This window comes from Phialemonium atrogriseum, assembly GCF_030411735.1.
Source record: "Phialemonium atrogriseum strain 8032-3 unplaced genomic scaffold QBC33scaffold_9, whole genome shotgun sequence".
NCBI lineage: Eukaryota > Fungi > Ascomycota > Sordariomycetes > Cephalothecales > Cephalothecaceae > Phialemonium > Phialemonium atrogriseum.
Genome location: NW_026848146.1, coordinates 402,999 through 424,658, shown reverse-complemented (window position 1 = coordinate 424,658; position 21,660 = coordinate 402,999). Strand labels below are relative to the sequence as shown.

At 57.8% G+C, this 21,660-nt stretch overlaps 9 protein-coding genes across 9 annotated transcripts; 3 read left to right on the top strand and 6 right to left on the bottom strand.

Annotated features, from left to right (window-relative positions):
- Positions 1-477: 477 nt before the first annotated feature.
- QBC33DRAFT_377512 (uncharacterized protein) lies at positions 478-2,247 on the bottom strand. Its single transcript, XM_060424038.1, has 4 exons — positions 1,926-2,247; positions 1,735-1,856; positions 1,112-1,639; positions 478-988 (listed from the first exon to the last, which is right to left on the bottom strand). Exons 1-4 carry the CDS (start codon positions 1,972-1,974, stop codon positions 635-637), a joined length of 1,053 nt encoding a protein of 350 aa, XP_060284666.1. The 5' UTR covers positions 1,975-2,247; the 3' UTR covers positions 478-634.
- QBC33DRAFT_378113 (ubiquinone biosynthesis monooxygenase COQ6, mitochondrial) lies at positions 2,227-4,262 on the bottom strand. The gene is made up of 2 exons (XM_060424042.1): positions 3,889-4,262; positions 2,227-3,822 (listed from the first exon to the last, which is right to left on the bottom strand). The coding sequence occupies exons 1-2, from the start codon at positions 4,058-4,060 to the stop codon at positions 2,522-2,524; spliced, it is 1,473 nt and encodes a 490-aa protein (XP_060284665.1). The 5' UTR covers positions 4,061-4,262; the 3' UTR covers positions 2,227-2,521.
- QBC33DRAFT_378259 (putative cystathionine gamma-synthase protein) lies at positions 4,263-6,771 on the bottom strand. The gene is made up of 4 exons (XM_060424043.1): positions 6,384-6,771; positions 6,126-6,330; positions 5,268-6,041; positions 4,263-5,215 (listed from the first exon to the last, which is right to left on the bottom strand). The coding sequence occupies exons 2-4, from the start codon at positions 6,306-6,308 to the stop codon at positions 4,466-4,468; spliced, it is 1,707 nt and encodes a 568-aa protein (XP_060284664.1). The 5' UTR covers positions 6,309-6,330; positions 6,384-6,771; the 3' UTR covers positions 4,263-4,465.
- Positions 6,772-7,251: 480 nt separating this feature from the next.
- Positions 7,252-9,786, bottom strand: QBC33DRAFT_449359 (SPX-domain-containing protein; the record flags this gene model as incomplete). Its single annotated transcript, XM_060424515.1, has 3 exons — positions 7,252-7,533; positions 7,634-9,250; positions 9,313-9,786. 3 exons carry the CDS (start codon positions 9,784-9,786, stop codon positions 7,252-7,254), a joined length of 2,373 nt encoding a protein of 790 aa, XP_060284663.1.
- A 584-nt stretch (positions 9,787-10,370) lies between these two features.
- Positions 10,371-12,409, top strand: QBC33DRAFT_378313 (protein arginine N-methyltransferase 2). Its single transcript, XM_060424044.1, has 3 exons — positions 10,371-10,391; positions 10,442-11,855; positions 11,918-12,409. The coding sequence occupies exons 2-3, from the start codon at positions 10,526-10,528 to the stop codon at positions 11,950-11,952; spliced, it is 1,365 nt and encodes a 454-aa protein (XP_060284662.1). The 5' UTR covers positions 10,371-10,391; positions 10,442-10,525; the 3' UTR covers positions 11,953-12,409.
- Positions 11,753-14,870, bottom strand: QBC33DRAFT_534998 (hexokinase-domain-containing protein). Its single transcript, XM_060427583.1, has 6 exons — positions 14,336-14,870; positions 13,658-13,780; positions 13,578-13,603; positions 13,114-13,521; positions 12,570-13,024; positions 11,753-12,508 (listed from the first exon to the last, which is right to left on the bottom strand). Exons 1-6 carry the CDS (start codon positions 14,379-14,381, stop codon positions 12,085-12,087), a joined length of 1,482 nt encoding a protein of 493 aa, XP_060284661.1. The 5' UTR covers positions 14,382-14,870; the 3' UTR covers positions 11,753-12,084.
- A 935-nt stretch (positions 14,871-15,805) lies between these two features.
- On the top strand, positions 15,806-17,406 carry QBC33DRAFT_449584 (Ribophorin I; the record flags this gene model as incomplete). Its single annotated transcript, XM_060424523.1, has 3 exons — positions 15,806-16,161; positions 16,220-17,071; positions 17,127-17,406. 3 exons carry the CDS (start codon positions 15,806-15,808, stop codon positions 17,404-17,406), a joined length of 1,488 nt encoding a protein of 495 aa, XP_060284660.1.
- Positions 17,407-17,617: 211 nt separating this feature from the next.
- On the bottom strand, positions 17,618-19,401 carry QBC33DRAFT_377503 (uncharacterized protein). The gene is made up of 3 exons (XM_060424037.1): positions 18,475-19,401; positions 17,806-18,117; positions 17,618-17,742 (listed from the first exon to the last, which is right to left on the bottom strand). Exons 1-2 carry the CDS (start codon positions 18,938-18,940, stop codon positions 17,840-17,842), a joined length of 744 nt encoding a protein of 247 aa, XP_060284659.1. The 5' UTR covers positions 18,941-19,401; the 3' UTR covers positions 17,618-17,742; positions 17,806-17,839.
- Positions 19,402-19,658: 257 nt separating this feature from the next.
- QBC33DRAFT_378098 (Eisosome component PIL1-domain-containing protein) lies at positions 19,659-21,552 on the top strand. Its single transcript, XM_060424041.1, has 4 exons — positions 19,659-19,747; positions 19,923-20,451; positions 20,535-21,051; positions 21,387-21,552. The coding sequence occupies exons 1-4, from the start codon at positions 19,740-19,742 to the stop codon at positions 21,476-21,478; spliced, it is 1,146 nt and encodes a 381-aa protein (XP_060284658.1). The 5' UTR covers positions 19,659-19,739; the 3' UTR covers positions 21,479-21,552.
- Positions 21,553-21,660: the final 108 nt, after the last annotated feature.

The window sequence follows — 21,660 nt, the reverse complement described above, 5'->3', positions numbered from 1 at the left end:
ACTATGTTCTGTTTCATTTTTCTTCATCATCTTTCTTCACCCATCGCCCTAAGGTTTATACATTACCTCCTTTGTTTCTTCGGGTCTCGGCGGGGATGTGACGATGGGGGGGACGGGGTTTTGGGGCTGGCATCTAGTGCCATCTCTCTCATATCCAAGATGATTCATGGGGCATCGATCGAGGTTGGGGTGGGAATCGAAGTGGTAGCAAAACGATGGGCCTGGATATCGGAAGATGAGGCTCTCGGAAGGCTCTCTATCTAAATGCGAGGATCGATAAGATACTCGAATCATCATCCATGTGTTTCTGTCTCTGCTCATTGACCTTTGAAACCCATATCCCCCCCCCTTTTTTTCCTTATTTGGGAACCACACGAACTCCGCGAAAGCAAAGAAAGCGCTCGATCTCGAATAAAACGGCGACCTGCCCTATCCCTCCCCCGAAATCCGTCTTCAGGAGACAATCCAAGGCGTTGCCGGTCCCTACTACCTATCCAGCAGACCTGAGAAGAGGGTGTTCTTCAGGAACCCTCCATACCAACTATGGCCGATCAAAGTCCACAGTCTTGCCCTGTCCGGTCGGGGCAACAACAATCATCGTCATTCTCTCCGCTGGCCCCCAAGAGCGGTTCGCTCACCACCTGGTCCAACCCCTAGTACCACCACCGCCACCGCCACCGCCGCCACGACCCGGCCGCACAATGCTATCACTATAGAGGCCCCGGCCGGGCGTGCGGTCTCCGCCGCCGTCGTTGTTGTTCGCGTTCCCGTTCCCGTTTCCGTTGACGTACGCCCCGTCGCCGCCGCCGTCCATGGGGTCGTCGAAACCCAGCGTGCCGTCAACAACGGCGGCGTCGCGGGCGTCGCGACCGCGCTGGGCCCGCGGCCCGCTGGGCGGGTGCGCCGACAGAGCGGCTGCTGGCGCGGTGGGGGGCCCTCCGGCGGCGGCGCCGGGCTTGTGATATACGTGGAGGAGGCGGCCGTCGGCCTGGTTGGTTTGGGGTTAGCGGGGGGGAACCTATTTCTCTGCGGGAGGGAGGGGTGGGAGAATGGGGTTGGGGCTTGTGTGGTGGAGGGTAACGAGCAAGAGAGGGGGGAGGGGGGAACTCACAGTCTGGTTATTGAACGTGGAGACGACATTGTCCGCGCCCTCCTTGCTCTCGATGACAATCTCGGCGATGACGATGGGGTTCACCTTCAGCAGCCGGCAGCTGCTTATCAGGCCGGCGACGGGCGTCATGGCGTTCTCGATGTCGGCCGCCGTCGTGCCGGGCGCGAAGTTCTGGGCCATGACCACGTACGGCCCCGCCAGCCCGCGGATCACCATCCCCCTGCTGAAGCTGCCGCCCGCCGGAGCGGCTGCCGGCGGGTTGTTGATCTGCTGTCCCGTCTTCGTCAGGGCCCGCGACACCTGCTCGGCTCGGCGCTGCTGCTGCTGCTGTCGCCGGGCGTTGGGCGCCGGTGCGGCGCCGGGCCCGGTGATGCGGCTGGCGAGCGAGCCCGGCCGCGGGGAGGCGCGGGGCGTGGAGGGCGCGGAGTGCCTGTCGTGGAGGTCGTGCGTCCATTCGCCGTTGATGTCGCCTGCGGCGGTTCTCGGTTGGAAGCCTCCGCGAGGGCTGGTGGTGGCGGATACGATGCGCTTTAGAGGAGGTGGGGGTCGTCAGTCTCGTTTGTCACGATGGAGTTTTGAAGAAAAAATAAAAAAGGATTGGAAGGAGGGTTGTGGTTGCTCACCTTATTCACGCCAGCTCGGCTTGCCAAAGAGCCTCCACCTCTTGCCCTGGGTCCTCCGCTCGCCCGCCTGTCCCTGTTGAAGATCCGGGCGGCGAGAGCCTCGTTCTTCTTGCGATCCCGACCTTGGCAGCTTGTCAGCACGGGGTCAAAGATGCAGGGTGATGCATTGAGGCAATACGACCGTAACTTACCGGCATTGATGATATTCTCAAAGTCTGTTGCGACTCGTCCGCTCGCCATGGTTGGCGGTCTGTCTTGAGGTCTTGAGGAATGGATGTGTATCACGGGTTGGCGGGAGCTGGTTTTCTGAAAATAGACAGCCGCAACTGCAAGAGAACTGTCTGAAAATGATGTCTGGAGGAATCTTGGAGAAGGTCTGCTCGGTATTTAAAGATTGGTGACGTGAAAATCTGGTGAATACTTTGGTACAATAGGCGCGCAAACTCCAATTATCACGGATGGTGAACAGGAGGCGTGGCGCGTCGCCAGATTGCGCAGCAGAGGTCCGTGCATTTACGCTTCGTTCTATGTATGTATGTATGTATGTATGTACGTCCAGCCAGGAAAACGCGTTAGCGTGTAACCACGGCTACAAGAATAATTAGGTATTTCATAGCTCAAAACACAGAGCATGGTATAACCCAACCTTCTCTTCCAGCCCGGGTGTCAAACTGAAGATTTCTATAATTCTGACAGATATCTCCTGCCATAGACTCCCCGGTATCGTACATACAGCACTGTAACAACTCCGGCCGGCCCCTTATGGCAAAAGATATATCTAGATAGCTCAAAAGACCTTGATACCATGCCCAGCAGCTTGCTTCATGAAGAAGCCCTTCAGCGGTCCCAGGGAATTCACCGCATTCAGGCCCAGAGACCTCAGTGGCACCAACGGTCCACTTCCCACCGAGTACAGCTTATGAAGCTTATCACAGACCCCCAGCAGCACATGATTCGCCGCATATCGCTCTGATGCGTACGGCTCCAACGACATCCGAGTGCCGAGATCCTGCCCGTGGCTGACAGCAAACTCGATGGTCTTCGCCAGGCTCTGCACGTCGCCCTGGCCCTGGTTGAGGCCCTGACCACCCAGGGGGTGTATCGTGTGGGCGGCATCTCCGATGAGGGCGACACGCTCCCCGATGTAGGTGTCTGCGTGCCTCATTTTCAGGGGGAACGAAGCAACGGTGCCTTCTTGCACCCCAATCACTGTTTGCGGTACGGTCTCTGGATTGACTGCTTTGTGTTGCAGGCGCCAGGCGACTTCATCGGCCTGGCCTGAGCTCTGGCTGTGTAGAAATTCCAGATCGACAGGGGTCAGCCGGAAGGCGGCGTTGACCGTCGCGATGAAGTCCTTTGCCGACAGGCTCTTGAGCAGAGACGCGTTGGCGGGAGTGGTGGACCAGACCAGGGTCGAGTAGTTTCCGGGCATAGGCAGCATCGCAACAGGTCCTGTAGGGAGGAATCGCTGATATGCGATCTTCATCTGGTCGCCGCCCCAGCCGTTCCCCTCGAGCTCCAGCGTAGCGACCACCCCGTGCCTCCCATAGTCCCACCCCCTAGCCTCGATGTCTGCGAAAGTCCGCACGGGGCTATTCGCGCCGTCCGCGCCGACAAGTAGCCGCGCCCAGAGTTTCTTGTCGCCAGAGAGGTTGACGACAGGCCACTCCCTCAGGTCCATCGCCCCTGCCTCCTCCCCAAAGGATATGCTTTCCACCCTCGCGTTGTCAAAGGTCGCAACATCTCCAAGCTCCTCCAGCCGCCTCAGCAGCCCCGAGGTCAGGTTCAGGTTCTCCGTCATGTACGCGATGGTGCCCCCCGAAGACGCGGCGTCGGCCTGTTCCCATTCGAACTCAATCCTCGCGTCGCTAACCCCGTCCCAGACCTGCATCTCGTGATACGGCTGGATGCGGTCCCGGTCCAGATGCCGCCACGCGCCGATCCGGTCGAGGAAGAGCGCCGACGACGGCGTGAGGGAGCTGCAGCGGTTCGAGAACCGGTCGCGCGGCAGCTTCCAGGACTTGATCTTGGAGAGGTCCTGGGCTTCCACTAGTGCAACCCGCAGGCCGGCTGTGACAGGGTTCGAGCCTGCAAAGACGGGTTTGGTCAGAAGGTACTTCTTTCAGGGGTGGGATTCGCGGGTGGGCGACGCACGCAGAGCCGTGACAAGACTCAGGCCGGCCGGGCCACCACCGACGCAGACCACATCGTAGATGTCGGGGTTTGCGGTCGTCGAGTATGAGCGGAGCAGTTGCCTCTGGGCGCGACGCGTGCAGCCCCGGCACAGATATGGCGCAGCTCGTGCTCTAGCAAGATACCCCATCATTGGGCCTGTCAGCTAGGTAGGTACTCTAGGTAATCTAGGTAGCTACCTAGAGGTTGGCCTTGAAAAGCAGCTTGTCCCGTCGTCACCTGAGGTGGGTCTATGAGACATTCGAGGTTCGATGTCCAAGCTTTTGGTAGAAGCTTTTAACCCTAACCCTCATTCGGCGATCTCACATTTGCAATGCGAAGGGGAGAACGAAGCGACTTCATCACAGACGGCAGATAGGTAACCTAGGTACTAATGAGCGTGAAACGTTCAAAATTACACACAGCTGGAGTGTTTTAGTAAATCGCTGATTAACTGCACGAATGTAGAAATCTCCGATCAACATATTGCATCCGGGACATATTCCGGGCACAGCCTAGTATCTAGCCAGGGGCCTAAAATGCTCACTAACAACCCCCATCAACTCCCATCCCCATCACCCTCCGCAGCCTTGAGCTCCCGGACCCTCTCCAGCGCCTCCTCAACCACGCCCAGCAGCTCCTCCTCGCTCTCGAGCCCGACGCTGATCCGGACCTGCTCCGCGCGCACGCCGTACGCGGCGTGGTACGCAGCGCCCTCGGGGTCGCGCCCCCACAGCATCTCGTTAAATGGCACCGCGAGCGTGACGTGCGCCCCGAGGTGCGGGCCGTGGTGCACGGCGAGGCCGTCGAAGAAGGCCCTCGCGCAGTCCTTGGTCTCGAACTCGACCGAGAGCAGGCAGCCGTGGCCCGGGGCCGGGAACTCGGGCGTCGGCCGCCTCATGGCGGCCTCGTAGTTGGCGAGGGTGTCCGACAGCGTCGGGTACAGGACCCGCGTGATCGCCGATGACGGGTCCGCCGCGCCCGAGCGGGCGTGAAAGAAGTCGGCGAGGGTCCGCGCGTTGCGGTTGAGGATCGCGCTGCGGGCGAGGAAGTCGGCGCTGTTGGAGAGCAGCTTCTCCGCGTCGCCGGCGAAGTACTCGTTGCGGAAGTGCGTGCCGAAGATGGCCTTGATCGGCGCGTAGTGCGGCGAGACCGGGTTGAGGACTAGGCTGCCGCCCATGACGTCGGCGTAGCCGCTGAAGCTCTTGGTGGTGGATGTCATGACTATGTCGGCTACGGGGAGGACGTCGATGTTGCAGAAGCTGCCCACCGTGTCGTCGACTACCAGGAGGAAGTCGTAGGTATCCGCCTGCGAGGAGGTTAACGAGGCTCTCGGGTGTGTCGTTCCTGTTTCGACTTACCAGTTGTCGTAGTCTCTTCAGATCCGCACTGACGAGGATGGGGTTGCTCGGAAACTCGAGGAACACGAAGGTGGTCTTGCGCCCCTCCTTGGCCTCATCCCGCAGATACACTTCCAGCTCCTCAAGCGCGTTCCCGGATGCATCGCAGGCCCCAAAGTGCCTGAACCCGTCCACAGAGTCGTTGAACAGGTGCCATGTAGAGTGGAAAATCGAGCCCAGCGCGACAATAGGCCCTCTTCTCCACCGTCCTATCATGTCGCACGCCCTGTAGATGGACGCCATGCCGCTCGGGTACAGGTAGACGTCGTCCGGCTGGACCTTGACCGCCTCGGGCTGCAGCGCCGCGCGGTGAAGCAGGCCCGCGATCCTCTCCCTCAGCTTCCCATGCGCCTCGCACTCGGGCAGCCACGTCGGCGGCGGCGGCGGCGGCAGCGGCACCTCTTCCCCGCCTGCAGATCCGTCGAACGGCACCTCCTCGAGGGTGTCGACGTGCGGGAGCAGGTACTCGGCAAGCCGGGTGCTGACGCCCGTGCCGGGGTCCTTCCACACGCCGATGATGCCGGCGTACTTGTCCAGCGGGAACGTGACGACGTAGAGGCGGACGCCGTGGATGTCGACGACTCTGAAGCCCAGGTCCCCGGCTGAGAGCTTCTTCTCCCCGCGGTGGGGCGAGAAAGCGTGCAAACGGGCCGTGGCGAAGATGTCGGGGTTGACAAAGGCCAGGGCGCTGTGGGTTGGTGGGAGGGCGAGCTTCTCACGGATTTTCATGGGGAGCTTGGGGGAGATGTCAGTCAAGCAGTTGGGCGAGTTAGATCAGAGGAAGAGTGTATGGCCGCGCCTCCCGAAGAATGGACTCACCTCCCTGGCTTTGTTCCAGGGTGCGAATCTAGGGTATATAGATGTAACCCTTGCCAGAACCGCCTTGTCTCCTTCTCGGAGACGCATGATGTTATCCCATCCCTGGATGTGGGTGGTGATGGTGTGAGGACCCTCTGGCGGGGCAGAATGCCCAAACTCTGTGTTTAGTACCTTGGCCGGCATGTTGGGCCGTCCCCTGTGTCTACTTCGTCGGTGAGCTTCGGCTCAAGACTTGTTATCCTGGCTCGGGCAGCTTACATGTTGACGGGACGGCACGAAGGACGTGTGAGTATCTGACTCAAGCACCAACTTGGCGAGCCCGGTGGAGTTGTCGCACTAGTTATATATGCGCAATTAGCTCGTGGGCTGACAAAAAATCATGCGAGCGATCCCAAGAGATATCGCACAGATGCCTATCCAAGAAAGAAGAACATAAGCATCGACTATTGGCGCCTTGTCAACGGCCCATCAAGGCAGCGGATGGATATGCGGCACCGGCCTCGCCCTCCCCCTACTAGCTCGCGGCTGCACTAGGCTGAGAGTCTCATATTCATGATTACATATTCCATACCGTCTTTAAGTAAAAGGGTCCAACCTGCTCTGGCTGGCAGAGAGTCTTGAAGCTCGATGGCAGTAATGGACAACTTTTCAAAGACTCTTCATGATGGCTCTCTGCACTAACCACCCATGCAAGCCCAGTGCTAACTTCCCTCGATTGAGTATCTTACATGGCAAGCCAGGAGATGGGGGATTGCCATCCTACGAATACATACTGGGCCAAACCATGCCATTCAACTGGACATATCAGTATACAACTATGCATGGAAGGCGTCCCCTCTTCAACCACAGTCACTGACTGCGTGGTTAAATGCCACCGATATCCGATATCGGATATCGGAAACCCCTGCGACTGGTCATTCTTTCGAGCCCAGAGCCTGGACGGTTCAAGACACAACACTAGGGCTCTTCGTACCTCAGTATGCCCTCTCTCCCTTTTCTCTGGATGTGGTTTCATTATTTATTTTTCTTTCTTTTCTTGTCCCTTCCCATATATGCTTACCTATATATATATATGCACACATCTCCACAGCCATATCTCAAGTAAATCCCCACACAGATAGAACCACTACCACAAATTCCTCTGCCTCCCCTCAAACCCGAAATTCAGCAGCACGGCAAAGAGCAGCGACACGCCGAGAACGCTCGGTCCCCACTTGTCGTAGTACCTGGCCACCTTCTGGTTGCGGATCGCCTGGCTCCGGTAGAGGTAAGTGTAGAGCGAGTAGCACACCGAGAGGACGGTCAAGAGCGTGAACACGCCCGCCACGATGAAGGACGCCGCGGTGGGCTTGGTCCCGAAGTTGAGAAGCGTCACGGCGATGACGCCGATGTAGATGGAATACTCGAGCTGCAACGCCGTCGGGAAATCCCACATGTCAGCAAAGCACTCTTCCCGAAGATGCTAAAAGATAAAGAGAAAGAAAAGACTAGAGGTCGACTCGACTCACCCAACTGAGGAACGTGCGCTCCGCTGCGAAGTACACCTTAGGCTCGACGCGAACAGGCACATGAATCCGCTTTCCCTTCGGCGCTCTGAATCTCTTGCTCTCTATCGGCCCGGTACCGAGCAGCATCTCGAGCCTCGAGCTACGGGGGATGAGCGACCCCTGGTGCGGCACCACGTGCCGGAGGAGCCGCAAGATGCCGCGCCCCGTAGCCTTCGCAAAGGTGGACGGCAGCGTGCGGTAGTACGTGAGACCGCCAACCCTCCTGGCCTCTTCCAGCCTGTCCTCCTCGTTCTGGTCCTCCGAATCGTAGATGGGGTAAGCATCGTCCCCGACGTCCTGCTCGATGGTCTGGCCTTCCAGATCGGGCAGCAGCGCCGGCGGCCGGCCGGCGGGCCTCCGCTGTGCCCGTTGCGATCCCTGGGCGCTTGATTCCCCGTCGCGGCCGGACGAGGCGGTGTCTTCGGCGTCCGAGTCGAAGTCGTCCTCGTCGTCCTCGTCCAGGGTAGACGTCGTGCCCGAATACCCCGGCCGGGTGATGCCGAAGTTGTGGGTTGCCGGCTTGCGGATGTCGACGTCCATCTGGGGCATCCAGTAGGGCAGGAGGTCTATGCGATCCGGGAACAGAGAGGCGACGCCGTGGATGAACTTGGAGAACTTGGGTACAGCCTCGACAAGATGGCTCGAAACCAGCTCGCGCACCCACTCGGGAGGCTCTTGGCCGAGCTGCGTCTGCAACTTGACCTCGAGGACTGCGTAGGGAAACCTGACGACATCGCCGGGTGGCAGCTGTGAGAAGGGATAGTCGATGCCGATGTCCATCCGCCTCCAATTGGAGCCCGACCTCTGGACGCCATCTAAGTTGTCCTCCCGGACCATTGTGAGTTCGGTATCGAGCGAGATACGCACCCTCGCGTCGGCCGGCAGCTGGAACGCCGTTCGGTTGTAGAAGGAACGGCACACGGGCTTGTAACCCTTCTTCAGGACAGAGTACTGGATCTCCCCCGCTAATCTCTCATCCTCGGCGATCACCTTTGCCGATTTCTTGCCCTCCTTCCGCGCCTTCTCGAAGATGGCCGCCGGGAGGAGCTCCCCTCGCAAGTACGACTTGACGTTCTTCTCCTTCAGGGCAAAGCGAGCCTTAACGGACTTCTCGCCCGTCCAGTCCTCTCTGTGCGTCTTCCGCTCTACGAAGATGGTCTCGTTGTTCATGCCGCCATACCACCTCAACCGGATTGCTTCGGCACCTTCCGTCTTCTTCAGGCGCCCCTCATACAGTTCCCAGGTTTCCGGGTTGTCGTAGTAGATCGACGTGATTGCCGAGTCTTCCGACTCGAACTCTTTGCTAGCATTGAATACCAGCACGGGGAGATGCTTCAAGACGAGGAGCTTGAGCTCGGTGACATTGTCGGGGTGCACCCAGTATTTAGTGGTATGCCGTATGAAGTTGGCCTGGCTGCCACCGGCAGCACTGTCACCCTTTACAGGGTTACCTCTTGTTCGGACCAGGTCGTAGAGCCTGGAAAGCTGGACGACGGACGCGTCGTAGTTCTCCTTGTAGAAAGGCTTCGCCTTCAACCGGGTATCAAAAACGGGTTTGAGGTGCCATCCGGTCATTTTCTTGCAAGACGTCAGCTCTGCGAAACCAAAAGGGGGTTGCTAATGCCTGCGATGGAGCTCACATCGTGCTTCTTGATGATCTTGTAGAAACCCGTATAGTTCACCTGCACGAACTTGGCGAGGTCGTGGACGTCAGCAATGATGTCGCTCAAGTCCTCCTCGAGCAACAAGAACTCTTCCTCGCTTGGTCCGTCCTGCCCTGGCCCTCTCTCATTGAGGCGGTTGACAACATCTTTAACCTCGCGCTCGCTGACAGCGATCCTCCGGGCAATCTCAACAGCCTTGACCTGCTGCTTTGTGTGGACCTTGTCGAGCTCGGTCTCGAGCTTGCCCACGAAGCGGCCCTCGTCATCCTCGGTCCATTCCCGCTTGGGCGCCTTTCTCCTCTTCTGCTTCTTCTGGCCCTGCCCATTTTCGGCTTCTATGACCACGGGCCCGCTGGCGCCCTTCAGGTCGGCCTTGAGGCCATCGTAGTCGATGTAATACCACTGGTACTCCCGGATGATGCTGGAACGGAGCTGCTCGCCGAACTTCATGACGATGAGGCCGGGTTGAGCTCTCCAATTGGGCTTCTGTCTGGATGAGTGCCAGGTCCACTGGCGGGTCTGGAGGTCTCCAATGATCAGTACGGTCATCGAGTCAAGTCGGGAAGGCCAAAAGGAGGCAAGCAAGGCAACGACACAAGTCTGCAGTCGAGGACAGATTCTCACCTAGCTGCAACAGAATGATCTGGGCGTTTGGTTGTCAAAAGGACTGAACCAGCGTCTGGGACAAAAACATAGCCTAAAATCACGACAGCCGATGCAACATGCTGGCATGGGGAGAGCAATACAGAAACGTGCTGCCCTTGGAGCCGAACTGCGATAACATCATTGCTGCGTACATCTGCACGGCCCCCACAGGCATGTGCGTTTCGCAGGGGTGGGCAGCCCACGTTGTGCAATCGAGGCCTGCCATTGGCAAATCAGAACATGCTCCCAGACCAGCAGCATCCCGCTTCCCACCACCCTGTTAGTGGGGGCCACGGGCGGCTAGCCAGATTTTCAAAATCCGGGACCCAAGAACGGGACGGGACACGAGTCTGGACATCGACGAAGCACCCCGACCCCCGGACCGCGCGCGGCTGATAAGTTTGATAACTGCACGTCCTTGGCGGTTAATTACCAAATCGGTAGAAAACTGACAACTCAGAACAGGGTGCTCGCGTGACCTCTCGAAAAAGACAAGAATAGCAAGAGAGGGGGAAGGAACCAAAAAAGAAAGAAAAAAAGAACCATGGCGACCGACCCCGTCCCCGACCACGACGCAATCTCCTCACGCATCTCCCCCACCTGCCCCGCTGACACGCAGCAGCTCCTGACGGCGTCATGGTCCCACGACCTCGCCGCCCTGAAGCGCCTCCTCGCCCTCCCGGGCAGGGCCAGCAACAGTAGCAGCTGCCGGGACCCCCAGACGGGCGAGACGCCGCTACACGCCGCGATCCGGTCCTGCGGGCCCCGGCTTGAGGCGGGGCAAGACGATGACGACGACGAGGCCAAGGCAAGGACCACGGTCCACGAGCTCTTCCTCTCGGGCGCCATCTGGAACGACGTCGATGACCGCGACGAGACCCCCGGCTGCGTCGCGCTGCGCCTGGGCAGGACGGCGCTGTACGACCTGTGCGTCGAGGCCGGCGCGAGGGCCGAGATGCTGTTCGGCCTGCTGGGCGGGTACGAGGAGCTCGAGTCCGGGTCGGACGAGGAGATGGGCAACGGCGGCGACGACGCAGAGGTGGAGGTGGAGAACGAGAACGGGCTCGGGACCGTGGCCGAGCTGGACGACGACAACGGCGAGGAAGCTCCCCAGCTCGTCGAGGCCGATGATGCGACGGCGGCGGTGGCACAGGAGGGGGCCGAGTTCGTGTCGCCGCCCAAGGGGGACGAGGGCGGGGTGACGAGCGAGGAATACCTGCGGTCGCGGCTGACGTACTCGGACGGCAAGCTGGTGGACGACGAGCGCAACGGGGTCATGATGGCCTGGGAGACGGACATCATGCGGCGGAGCGTGGACGCGCTGCTCCCGGGCCGGCAGCCGGGGAAGAGGATACTGAACATCGGCCTCGGGATGGGCATCATCGACGCCATGTTCGCCGAGACCGCGCCCGCGCGCCACCACATCATCGAGGCCCACCCCGAGGTCCTGGAGCACCTCTCGGGCCCGGACGCCGAGTTCGGCGCGCGGTGGGAGTCTGGCGCGCCGGCGCCGGGGGCCTACAAGGTCCACCACGGCAGGTGGCAGGACGTCTGCCCCCGACTGCTACGGGAAGGGGAGGTGTACGACGCCATCTACTTCGACACGTTCGGGGAGGACTACGGGCAGCTGCGCAAGTTCTTCACCGAGTACGTCGTGGGCCTCCTCGAGCAGGACGGCGTCTTCGGCTTCTTCAACGGCCTCGGGGCGGATCGCAGGATCTGCTACGACGTGTATACAAAGGTGGTGGAGATGCATCTGGTGGATGCCGGGCTGGACGTGGACTGGCAAGTCGTCGACGTCGATTTGAAGGGGCTGGAGGAGGCCGGTAAAGGGGAGTGGGAGGGCGTCCGGAGGAGGTACTGGACACTTGACAGTAAGTTGCGATCAAATCCCTGCCTTGATTTTCTAGTCACGGTCCACTAACGCAGATTGCAGAGTATCGACTCCCGGTTTGTACGTTTCTAGGTTAAAGTCCCCTTCCTTGCGCAAACCCGACACTCGGTGCTCGGGCATTACCAAGAGCAAGATCCTTCCACAGCCTGAATTTAGCCCCGAAGTAAAGAGAGAGACAGCGCGTTTTGTTGGACCCACGAGGTCGAGGCTCAAGTGAAGTTCTCCGGGTGCAGGATACCCGCCAGGTTACCTTCCTTGACCCGCTTCAGTGTGAGCGCGGCGATCAGGGCAGCTCCGACGCCACTACCGTCTTCGGCCGCCAGGATCTCAATGGGGTCTTCCTCCTTGGGGTCCGTCTTCACGGGCCAATCCAAGATCTCCCGCAGGGCCTTTGCGCCACGAGCCTTGAAGTGGGGATACTTGTTAAAGACCGATCCGTCGGCACCGACGTGGCAGCTCTTATAGCCCTTCTTCTTGCTAATCGCAGCGACGCCACAAGCCGAGAGGCGGGCCGCACGAGTGCCGATCAGTTCGGCAGCTCGGCGGATGAGCTCCAGCTCGGGCCCGTTCGGGCTAAGGTTAAGCTTGCTCTGGAAAAGATCAAAGGTCTCCGACAGGTTCTCGAACGGGTCGCTATCACCCCACCGTCAGCTCAGGACCACTGCAACGGAGCCTTAGGAGAGCTCAAACTTACTCTTCGATGGCAGACAGGAACGACGAGTCGAGAGAGTACGGCCGTCGGAGCTTGGCAATGTCCTGCCCCTCAAAGATGGAGGTCTCGTGGTTGTCGTGCAGATCAACCAATATCAGTCGGAAGATCTCACCCAGATACAGGCCTGCAATCATCTTCTCGAAAGCCTGCTGACCAGGGCGTGGAGAATCTCTGTCGATGATGAGGTCGTACGGCGTTCGGGGCAGGACCTTGTGCTCGTTGTCGAACGCTCCCCACTCGCAGTTGATGGCCATTGGGGTGTCGGGTGGCAGATTCATATGGGCAAGCTTGGGAATAGATCCGCAGTTCTCCATGTAGGCGGCGTTGCAGCCGGTTCCGAAGATGCAGCCTATCTTCATTTTGGTGTCGGTGTAAGCCGAGGCGATCAGGGTACCAGTAGTATCGTTGATCAGAGCGGTCAGCTTAATAGGGACTCCCTGAACGGCTGTTAGCAAGACGTGTTACGCTAATATCCCTATATGTGTGTGTGTGTGCGTAAAGAGAGGAGGCGGGCCTGGATCCTTACCTTCCGTGATAGAGCGGCCTCGAACATGGGCACAACGTTCCGGCCCTCAACACCTGAAATGTCAAAGCCCTTGGTCCACCGCTGCAGGATACCCTCATCGACGTAATTCTGGGTGGCCGGATAAGAGAAGGTGAATCCCAGCGGCAATTTATCCAGCTTGCTGGTGCCATGGTGCGTCTCAATGAATTGATGCAGGCACTCGGCGATGTACTCCCAGAGTTCTTCGGCATCGCCCGTCTTAAGCTCCTCTGGCATGCGGTATTTGGACTGGATGATGTCGAACTCGGATTTCTGATCAGTCAAGGTGATCTGGCATACCCGGAGGTTGGTGCCTCCCATGTCGAGGGCCAGGAAAGTGCCAGTTTCATAGCCAGTTGGGAATGACATGACCCAGGTCGGGTTCATTGGCTAGATGGATAGTCAGCTCAGCTACTGCCAGTATGAAGGACAAGTAAGGAGCATACAATGCTGCCGCCCTCAATACTCAGGCCTGTGTGTTGTTGTCAGCAATGTCACACAAATCAAAGTCACGCAGTGTGCTAACCTTTGGTGAGCTCGCTCACGAAGTGGTCGGTGATCTCCTTCAGCTTCGCCGTGTCGACAGTAAGAAGCTTCTCAAGGTGTTGGATTTCCTTGAGCAAGGACTTAGGGACCTCGGCGAAAGAGCCTGGGATCGCCATGGTTAGCTGCACAAAGTAGCCGATGACAGTCGAGGCGTGCTAGTGATGGTAGAAAGAGGGGGCTTCTGTATGGATTTGGAAATCAAAATCGACTGGTGAACCCGGTGCTCAAACCATCTGTAGGGACAGTTCAAACCAGGACTAAAAAGCTAGGTCGTCGGCAGTTTCAGGGCCGGGACCTGGGAGGATGGATCTCGTTGGGTCTAGATTGAGAAGGAGGTGAGGTGACACTCATATTGTGTTTCTGCGTAGTGCAACAAGCCCAGCCTTGTGGCTCCCAATTCAGCTTGGCATCGACTTGATTCATTGGCAAACTCGAGACTGTCATCCCAAATCCAGCCACTCGGCCTGGCAGAAGCTCACTGACTGCTCCTGGAAGCATATCATACGATGAAATTGGATATTTCAGCCCAAGGCCTCCATCTCCACGAATGCCCTCTCATATACGATTCACACCCCACCACACGCCATACATTGCACAGACAGAAAGCATCAAAGTTCAAGCAGTCATGATTGGATTCTGGGATTGGAAAAGGACATACCGGTACCCTTCCGGGATGGGGGCTTCTTAGGTCCTAGGCCAACCATTGTGCTCTACAGTGGTGTAACAGACCACTGTTGATGGTGTGTGGGGGGCGAGAAATGCACAGTTTACAGAGCAATTGTGGTGTGACTTGGTATACAGGCCCAGAGCTTTAGGATTTTGAGCGGTTTTGATGTTGTTGAACGAGTGCGTGAGTGAGTGGGTAGGTAGGTGAGAGTAGGCGGTTTTGCACAACAAGGTAGGTAGGTGGACTAGGTGGACTAGGTGCAGGTCTTTAGAACAAGGCCTAAAGGCGGTGTTCCCCGCCAAGGGATTGCACTGGTCACTGCTGATTCTTGTTTGCGCTTGTTGATGACTCAGCTCTGCTGCAATAAAGCTGGGCTTCTACTGCGCAGGTAGTAAACAAGGTGTGGCATCTACAGGGAGGGCATCGTACAATCTGCTGTTGTTCAAGCCCATGGCATATTTGCTTTTGGTGAGTTAAGGACTAGGGCTGCTAAAGGAAGCTGGCAGTGAGGGGCAGGTGGTGATAGTATGTACTGTACAGATCACAGGCAGCAAGTGTACGGTGGGCGATTAAACCCCAAAAATCTTAATTAATGTTACGCATTCGTATTTGCAAGTAAGCAAAGCGGGATGATCAATTCGACCGATGAGGATACAAATTGCAGAATATCTGGCTACCTGCCTGCTTTGAAACGGCCACTGGTTCTACCTGACATATAGATCGCTACGAGGTCAAGCCTGAGTGATGCCGAACCCCGAATACGCACAACGAAGCAGCCCGGCTGCCCGCGCCGACCCTTAGCTGACAGCCCGCGCCGTACGTATCGACGGATCTAGTATGAACTGGATAGGAAATTGGATTTGCGTCGAGCACACTGCGTTCAGTAGAAAACGTCTTTGGCTTGCGCCGCGCTGGGGTAGGCTGGGATCGTGCCTCTCCCCACTCCACTCACTTTTCTGTCGTGGGGGCGGGGTTGGATAGAATTGTGTATCGTGGATGAGGGAGTTATGGGAGGCTGATCTGACACAGCTATGGGGAAAGCGAATGAAGGTGGCTAGATCGGCCAAGACGTTTTCGTTGTCCCAAGACGTTTTCGTCGTCCGTCAATCGGGTCGTGACAGGTGATGTCACAAGCCATAATATGGCGGCCAAGACTTGTTCTTGGATAGTCAGGCAGAATTCTGCAATTGCTCACCGCCTAGCCAATTGAATATTGTTGAACCGGGGTTATATTATCCCGCTCCGGAGAGCTCCTGTGGGTCAGTGCCCAATTAGGTGGGCCCATTCAGCAACACGTAACCTTTTTGGATCCAAGCTGTTTGAGCGAGGCTTGAGGACACGGCGATGTTGACGGCTGTGATGATTTGACGACAAAATTCATAGCCGCAACCATTTTCTCTTTCCTACCCTTCCCCCCACAATTGGCCAGTTAATGAGCCTTCTTCTTGCCTTTCCTCCAAGATGAAGACTTTGGCAGTCTTTTCTGCCGTCCTTTCCCTGCTGGCATTTGCATCCGCAAGCCCAGACACGAAGGGCTCCGAGAGGAGGACCTCCCGCGTCAACCTGCCATCCACATTCACACCCCCTCAAGCCTTCAAGAATGCCAATTTGGTTCACGTCATTTCGGTTGAGAAGAACTATGTCAAGGAGAACATCAATGTCCTGATTGAGAATATCGACAAGAAAGCCCAGGATGAATACTTCTTGCCATTCACTGGGGACCAGATGTCTCGGTTGGGGGGCATTGAGGCCAAGGACCGGAAAGATGCCAGTGTTGGCCCCTTCGCAGTGGAAGCTGTGGAATTTGATCCAACGAGGTAAGGAATAATAAGACCCCTGCTACCAGACCCAGCTTCTCACCAATTGATTTACCAGTGACATTCAATACTACCGGATCCGACTTCCAAAACCTCTCAAGCCCGGTAGCCAACAAACCCTTGGCATTACCTACTACTTCTTGAAGGCATACTCTCCGCTCCCGGCGTCCATAAACCAAGACGAATCCCAGTTCCTCGCCTACTCCTTCTCAGTCTACGCCCCCTCTGCGTACACGACCACGAAGCAGAAGACCGAAGTCAAGTTCCCCTCCGCGAACATACCCGATTACACCAAGCTTCCCGGCAGCGGAGATGTCAGCGAGTTTCCCAAGAAGCAGGGCACGAAGCTCACGTACGGTCCGTTCGACGAGAAGCCTGCCGGTGCCTCTGAGCCTGTCACCGTCCGATTCGAGTTCACCAAGCCCGTCAACCACATATCCCATTTGGAGCGAGACATCGAGGTTAGCCACTGGGGCGGAAATGTTGCCTTCGAAGAGCGATACACCCTGCACCATTTGGGCGCCAATCTGTCAAGCCCCTTCAGTCGCGTCAAGTGGGCGCAGCAGCAGTATTACAACCCCAACTCGTACGCGCTGAAGGAGATGCGCTTCCCTCTCCGCGTTGGCAGTGCGGACCCGTACTTTACCGATGTCATTGGTAACGTCTCAACTTCGCGATTCCGAAGCAACAAGCGCGAGGCCCTCCTCGAGATCAAGCCGAGATACCCCATTTTTGGTGGATGGAAGTACCCCTTCACCGTCGGCTGGAACTCGGATGCGCAGAACTTCCTCCGCTCACTGTCGGGCGGCAGCCACATTCTCAACGTCCCATTCCTGGAAGGGCCGAAGCAGGTCGAGGGAACCGAGTATGAGCAGGTCCACGTCCGGGTCATCCTGCCAGAGGGCGCTGAGTAAGTTGTCCTTATTCCGGTACTGGGGCGTTTCTAACGGTGTTCCCCCCCGCAGGAATGTCAAGTTCTACACCACCATTCCGGAGTCATCTATCACCGAGGCCAATGTGGAGATTCACAAGACCTTCTTGGACACTATTGGCCGGCCAGCGCTGACCATCAAGGCTCAAAACCTCGTGGATGACTTCAGAGACCGGGAGCTGATTGTGTCTTACGACTACTCTTTCGCCGCCAGCATCCGCAAACCCCTGATCGTATTCGCCAGCATGATCTTGGTGTTCGTCAGTGCATGGGTTATTGGAGGCGTGGAGGTGAAGTTCTCATCTAAGAAATAGTACGGAGTATAACCATCTTAGGTTCCCGGGCTGGAGACTTTTTCCAATGTAAATGTATAGACTCATCAAACGGCAAGGGATTTTAAAAAGGAATGAGACAATGGCTGCTGGTTTTCTTTGACTCGAGATTGCATCCGCCCGGCCTCGAAGCCCACAGCTCATTGTGCCCCCGTCATCAGGGAGTCTGCCTGCCGCCGGGCGGGCAGTTGCCCGGTTCCTCGCAGTCCTGTGGCGCTGTGCAGTGGTGGACATCGGGGCAACCCCGCTGGCACTGGAACTAGGTTGCTCGCTCTTCGCCGGAGGTTGTTCCGACGCTCTCGAGAACAATTAATGGTCCTGACGTGACAGTTGTCAACTGCGGTCGGCGCATCCCCTTGTATGTACTTCGACCGTATTTACCAGTTCAATGGATAGGCTGTTTCCCTTGAAAAGCCTAGCCTATCTGGTTCCATTCGCTTCCGCGGCTGCAGCAACCTGCAGGTTGACGTCGCCCCACTGGTTCTTGCTTGGCTCGGAATCGCATGGGCAGTGTTCTGGCCGAGAATGCGGCAAAAGGACAGGGCATGGTTCTTTTCCGGGCATAATTGCGTGTCTCAGTCATGTCGACCAAGGGGGCGCATGACAAGAGCCAGATGACACTAGGTTTGCCAAGTTGAATCGGGCAAGGCATTCTGACAGACCATCGCGGGCGCAGGGTCTTATGCGCTCGAACTAGGTACGCATGTAAGGTTAGTGACCTATAGTTCTACAACCGGACCTTGACGATGGTGGGCTTGGGACGACTCCACTCGCACTCGCACGGGGAAAGCGAATGGCCTGCAGCAGCTGCCTCGTCTGCAGCCGGAAGGGGACCTTGGCAGTGGCTTTTCAGCAGCAGAACGGCACGATAACGAGGCTCGCTTCTTGGGAGATGATAAATACCTTATGTACGTGGGACAAGCCCAGTTCCCCTTATATTCCTGGCCTCCCCCCTTTGCTCACACCATTCCTGCTATATCGAGAGAAGACATCCTTGAATCGAGCAGGCCTGTCTGGACCTTCCACCCAATCTGCTAAACGGGAGCTCACCTTTACCTACCTCCCCCCTCGAGTCAAGATGTGCTTCGGCAGCACCCGCCCCCAAGAGAACTACTACTACCGGGAGGAAATCATCCCTCCAAGGCACCACCGCCATCACCACCACCACCACCAACACCGGCCGCCCGTTCTCCGGGTTGGCTATCCCGGCTCGAGGGGTTGGAACCACCACAATCACAGCCAGGGCCGCGTGACCGGCTGTCGGCCAAGCGGGCCCGTGGTCTATGGCGCGCGATCGAGCCGGACACGCTATTGAGCACCGCTCTTCCAACACGAAAGCCCAGAAATGAATTGCATTTTCTGATGGCAGCTCCGAGGAGGAGCTGGCCAGGGAGTGGGGTGATGGGCCCCACGGCATCAGTTGATGGCGGCATTTGCACGATCTGTGTTTAGAGGAGCCGTTTGGGACCAGGGGCAGGGAGGGAGGTTTTTTTTTTTTGGATGGTTTTCTAGACATGGCGAGGGCATGGAAGCTGGATACATGGGTTATTGTATGGCGTCTCCGGGACAGGATGATCGAGTTGCGAGTAAACCAGCACCATGCCCAGTTGATAAGCGCAGGCTCAGGTCGAGATGGGACGGAATGTGGGATCTCAACTGATAGGAGGCTACCTACCAAGGCAATCAGTTTAGCAGGTGGGGTAGAAGCGCAAAGGTTCCCTCGGCCCCTAGCAGCAAGATGCTGAGGCTAGTTTAAAAATATCACGTCATGGTTTAACAAAGACAGATGGCTCTCGATACTCGTATGCCAAGCATTAATGCCCTAGCGCAGTGCATGCCCATGGGCCATGGAGATGTCATGATCAGCCAAAAATGCACAATGACATCATCTCCCGCCCTGCAGCTCTGCACAGCGTCAAACCCCACCAAGGTCGCCGATGCTGGGATCAACGACTTACACAGCAGCTCTCATCGCACTCACCTGCCCATTTCGCCAATATCAAAGCATTGAAGCACGATTGATTACAGAGCACTCTCTAGCTGTGAGCATCCAAAAAAAACGTCTCTGCATTTCAGCGATCGCTCAGTTCCTGGTCTGTAAAGATCATAACACCTGCGTCCATCCGCAACTTCCGAAGTGGCACCTACCTAACCTACCACCTGCCTAGCTACTTACCTAGAAAGGTGGCCTGCCCTTGACAACCTTGACTCTCTCCCCTTCCGTCATTCAATCTCAAAGTCCAATCCAAAGTGGAAAGAACGGCGCAGAAGATCCCATAGGTTATCAAACAGTTGAATCCCATCGATTTAACATCATGTACGGGTAAGAAACAGGCACCCTTGAATACCCATTTCCAAGCACCTACATCCTGAGTGGGCATAAAAATGTCTCCTGCAGGCAATGACAATCGACTCTCCTTCATCCAGTGGTAGCTATGTCAACAGCAATCCGTGGTCAGGCCATCTCCCGTCACTAACAAACGGCCGTTATTTTCTAGGAACCGCTCTCTCTCTGTGCGCCAGAACCGCAGCTCCGGGGGCCGACCGGCGTCCAGCGGCGGCAGCCGGCATGGTTTCTCGCTGTCGTCGCTGCGGGGCAGCGTCCAGCCGGAGCTCTCGAAGCGGCTGTTCCGGCTGATCAAGTCGGAGAACAACCTGATCAACGCGCACCAGGCGGCGGCGCGGGAGCGCACCTCGATCGCGACGCAGCTGTCTGAGTGGGGCGAGCAGACGGGTGACGAGGCCGTCAGCGACGTCAGCGACAAGGTCGGCGTCGTGCTGTCCGAGATTGGCGAGCAGGAGGACACGTACGCCCACGCCCTCGACGACAGCCGCGGCACCCTCAAGGCCATCCGGAACATTGAGAAGAGCGTCCAGCCCAGCCGCGACAACAAGGCCAAGATCACCGACGAGATCGCTAAGCTCAAGTCCAAGGAGCCCGAGAGCACCAGGCTAGTGGTCCTCGAGCAGGAGTTGGTGAGGGCCGAGGCCGAGAACTTGGTCGCCGAGGCACAGTTGTCCAATGTGGTAAGTGGGATTTCTCCTTCGGTGGCTAGGATGGTCACGCAGAGAATACAAATTCCAACTAACCCTCTCCCCCCTCACTCTAGACCCGCCAGAAGCTCAGGGAATCCTACGACGTCGAGTTCGCGGCGATTATCGAGCGCGCCGAGAAGCAGATCATCCTGGCTCGCCACGGGCAACGTCTGTTGAAGCTCCTCGACATCAGCCCCTCCGTGCCAGGCGACTCCCGGCCGGCGTACGAGGGCGGAGCGCAGGCCCGGCAGATCCTTAACGATGCCGAGGACGACCTCCGGGAGTGGCGCCCGGAGCCGACCGACGAGGATGCCGCCACCGTCGCCGCCACCGCTCGAGACTCGCGCCAGGAGCGAGAGCCGGAGCTGGGGCAGGGGCAAGGGCAGGTCGGCCTGGCGGCCGGCACCTACAGCAGCAAGGAGGGCAGCCGGCGCGACTCGGGATACGCCCCGCGCGGCGGCCAGAACTACGACCCCAACCAAGACTACGAGGACGGGAGCCGGGCCTACGACTACGGCGCGGACCCCAGCGCGCAGGGCGCATCGAGCCAAATGATGTCCGGCGGCGCCAGGCCCGTGGAGGAGCGGGAGGGCGGCCAGGAGAGCAGCCTCGATCTCGAGGCAGGGAGGAACGGGCCCCCCCGCGACGCCGACGTACTGGACACCACCGCCAATGGCGGCCAACCAGGTGAGACGAACCATACCCATCCGCCAACACCCCCCAGATGCCCCCATGATCATGGCTGATTTCGCGCCCCTGACTTAGTTACCTCCGCGTTTTGATAGCCTCGATACGCTGAGGAGTACGGATAGTGGCGGTACCAGTAGGTGGGAGCCGTGATGTGGTTGGATGCTGGGTGATCCCCCTTTCGTAGGAAGGCGGGAAGGCGATCTTGGCCCCCCGACCGAGGGGGTGTAGGGAAGGAGGGCGGGGGGAGGTTGTGTTTTATGAGTTATGGATAAGGGTTTTCATGGTCATTCATTCTCACTCGCTTCGGAAAATAAGACGAGGGAAATAGGGGAACCCAAAAATTGAGGGGGTAGTCATTCGCATATGGGTGGACGGGAGGGGCCAGCAACAGGTCATAAGGATGGCGTTTGTGAATTGTCTGCTACTTGCCTCTCTCATGTACCTGTATCACTAAATTCTCGCAGGGAACTGGCAGTTATCGAAAGGAATAATATATCGATCGAGAGAATG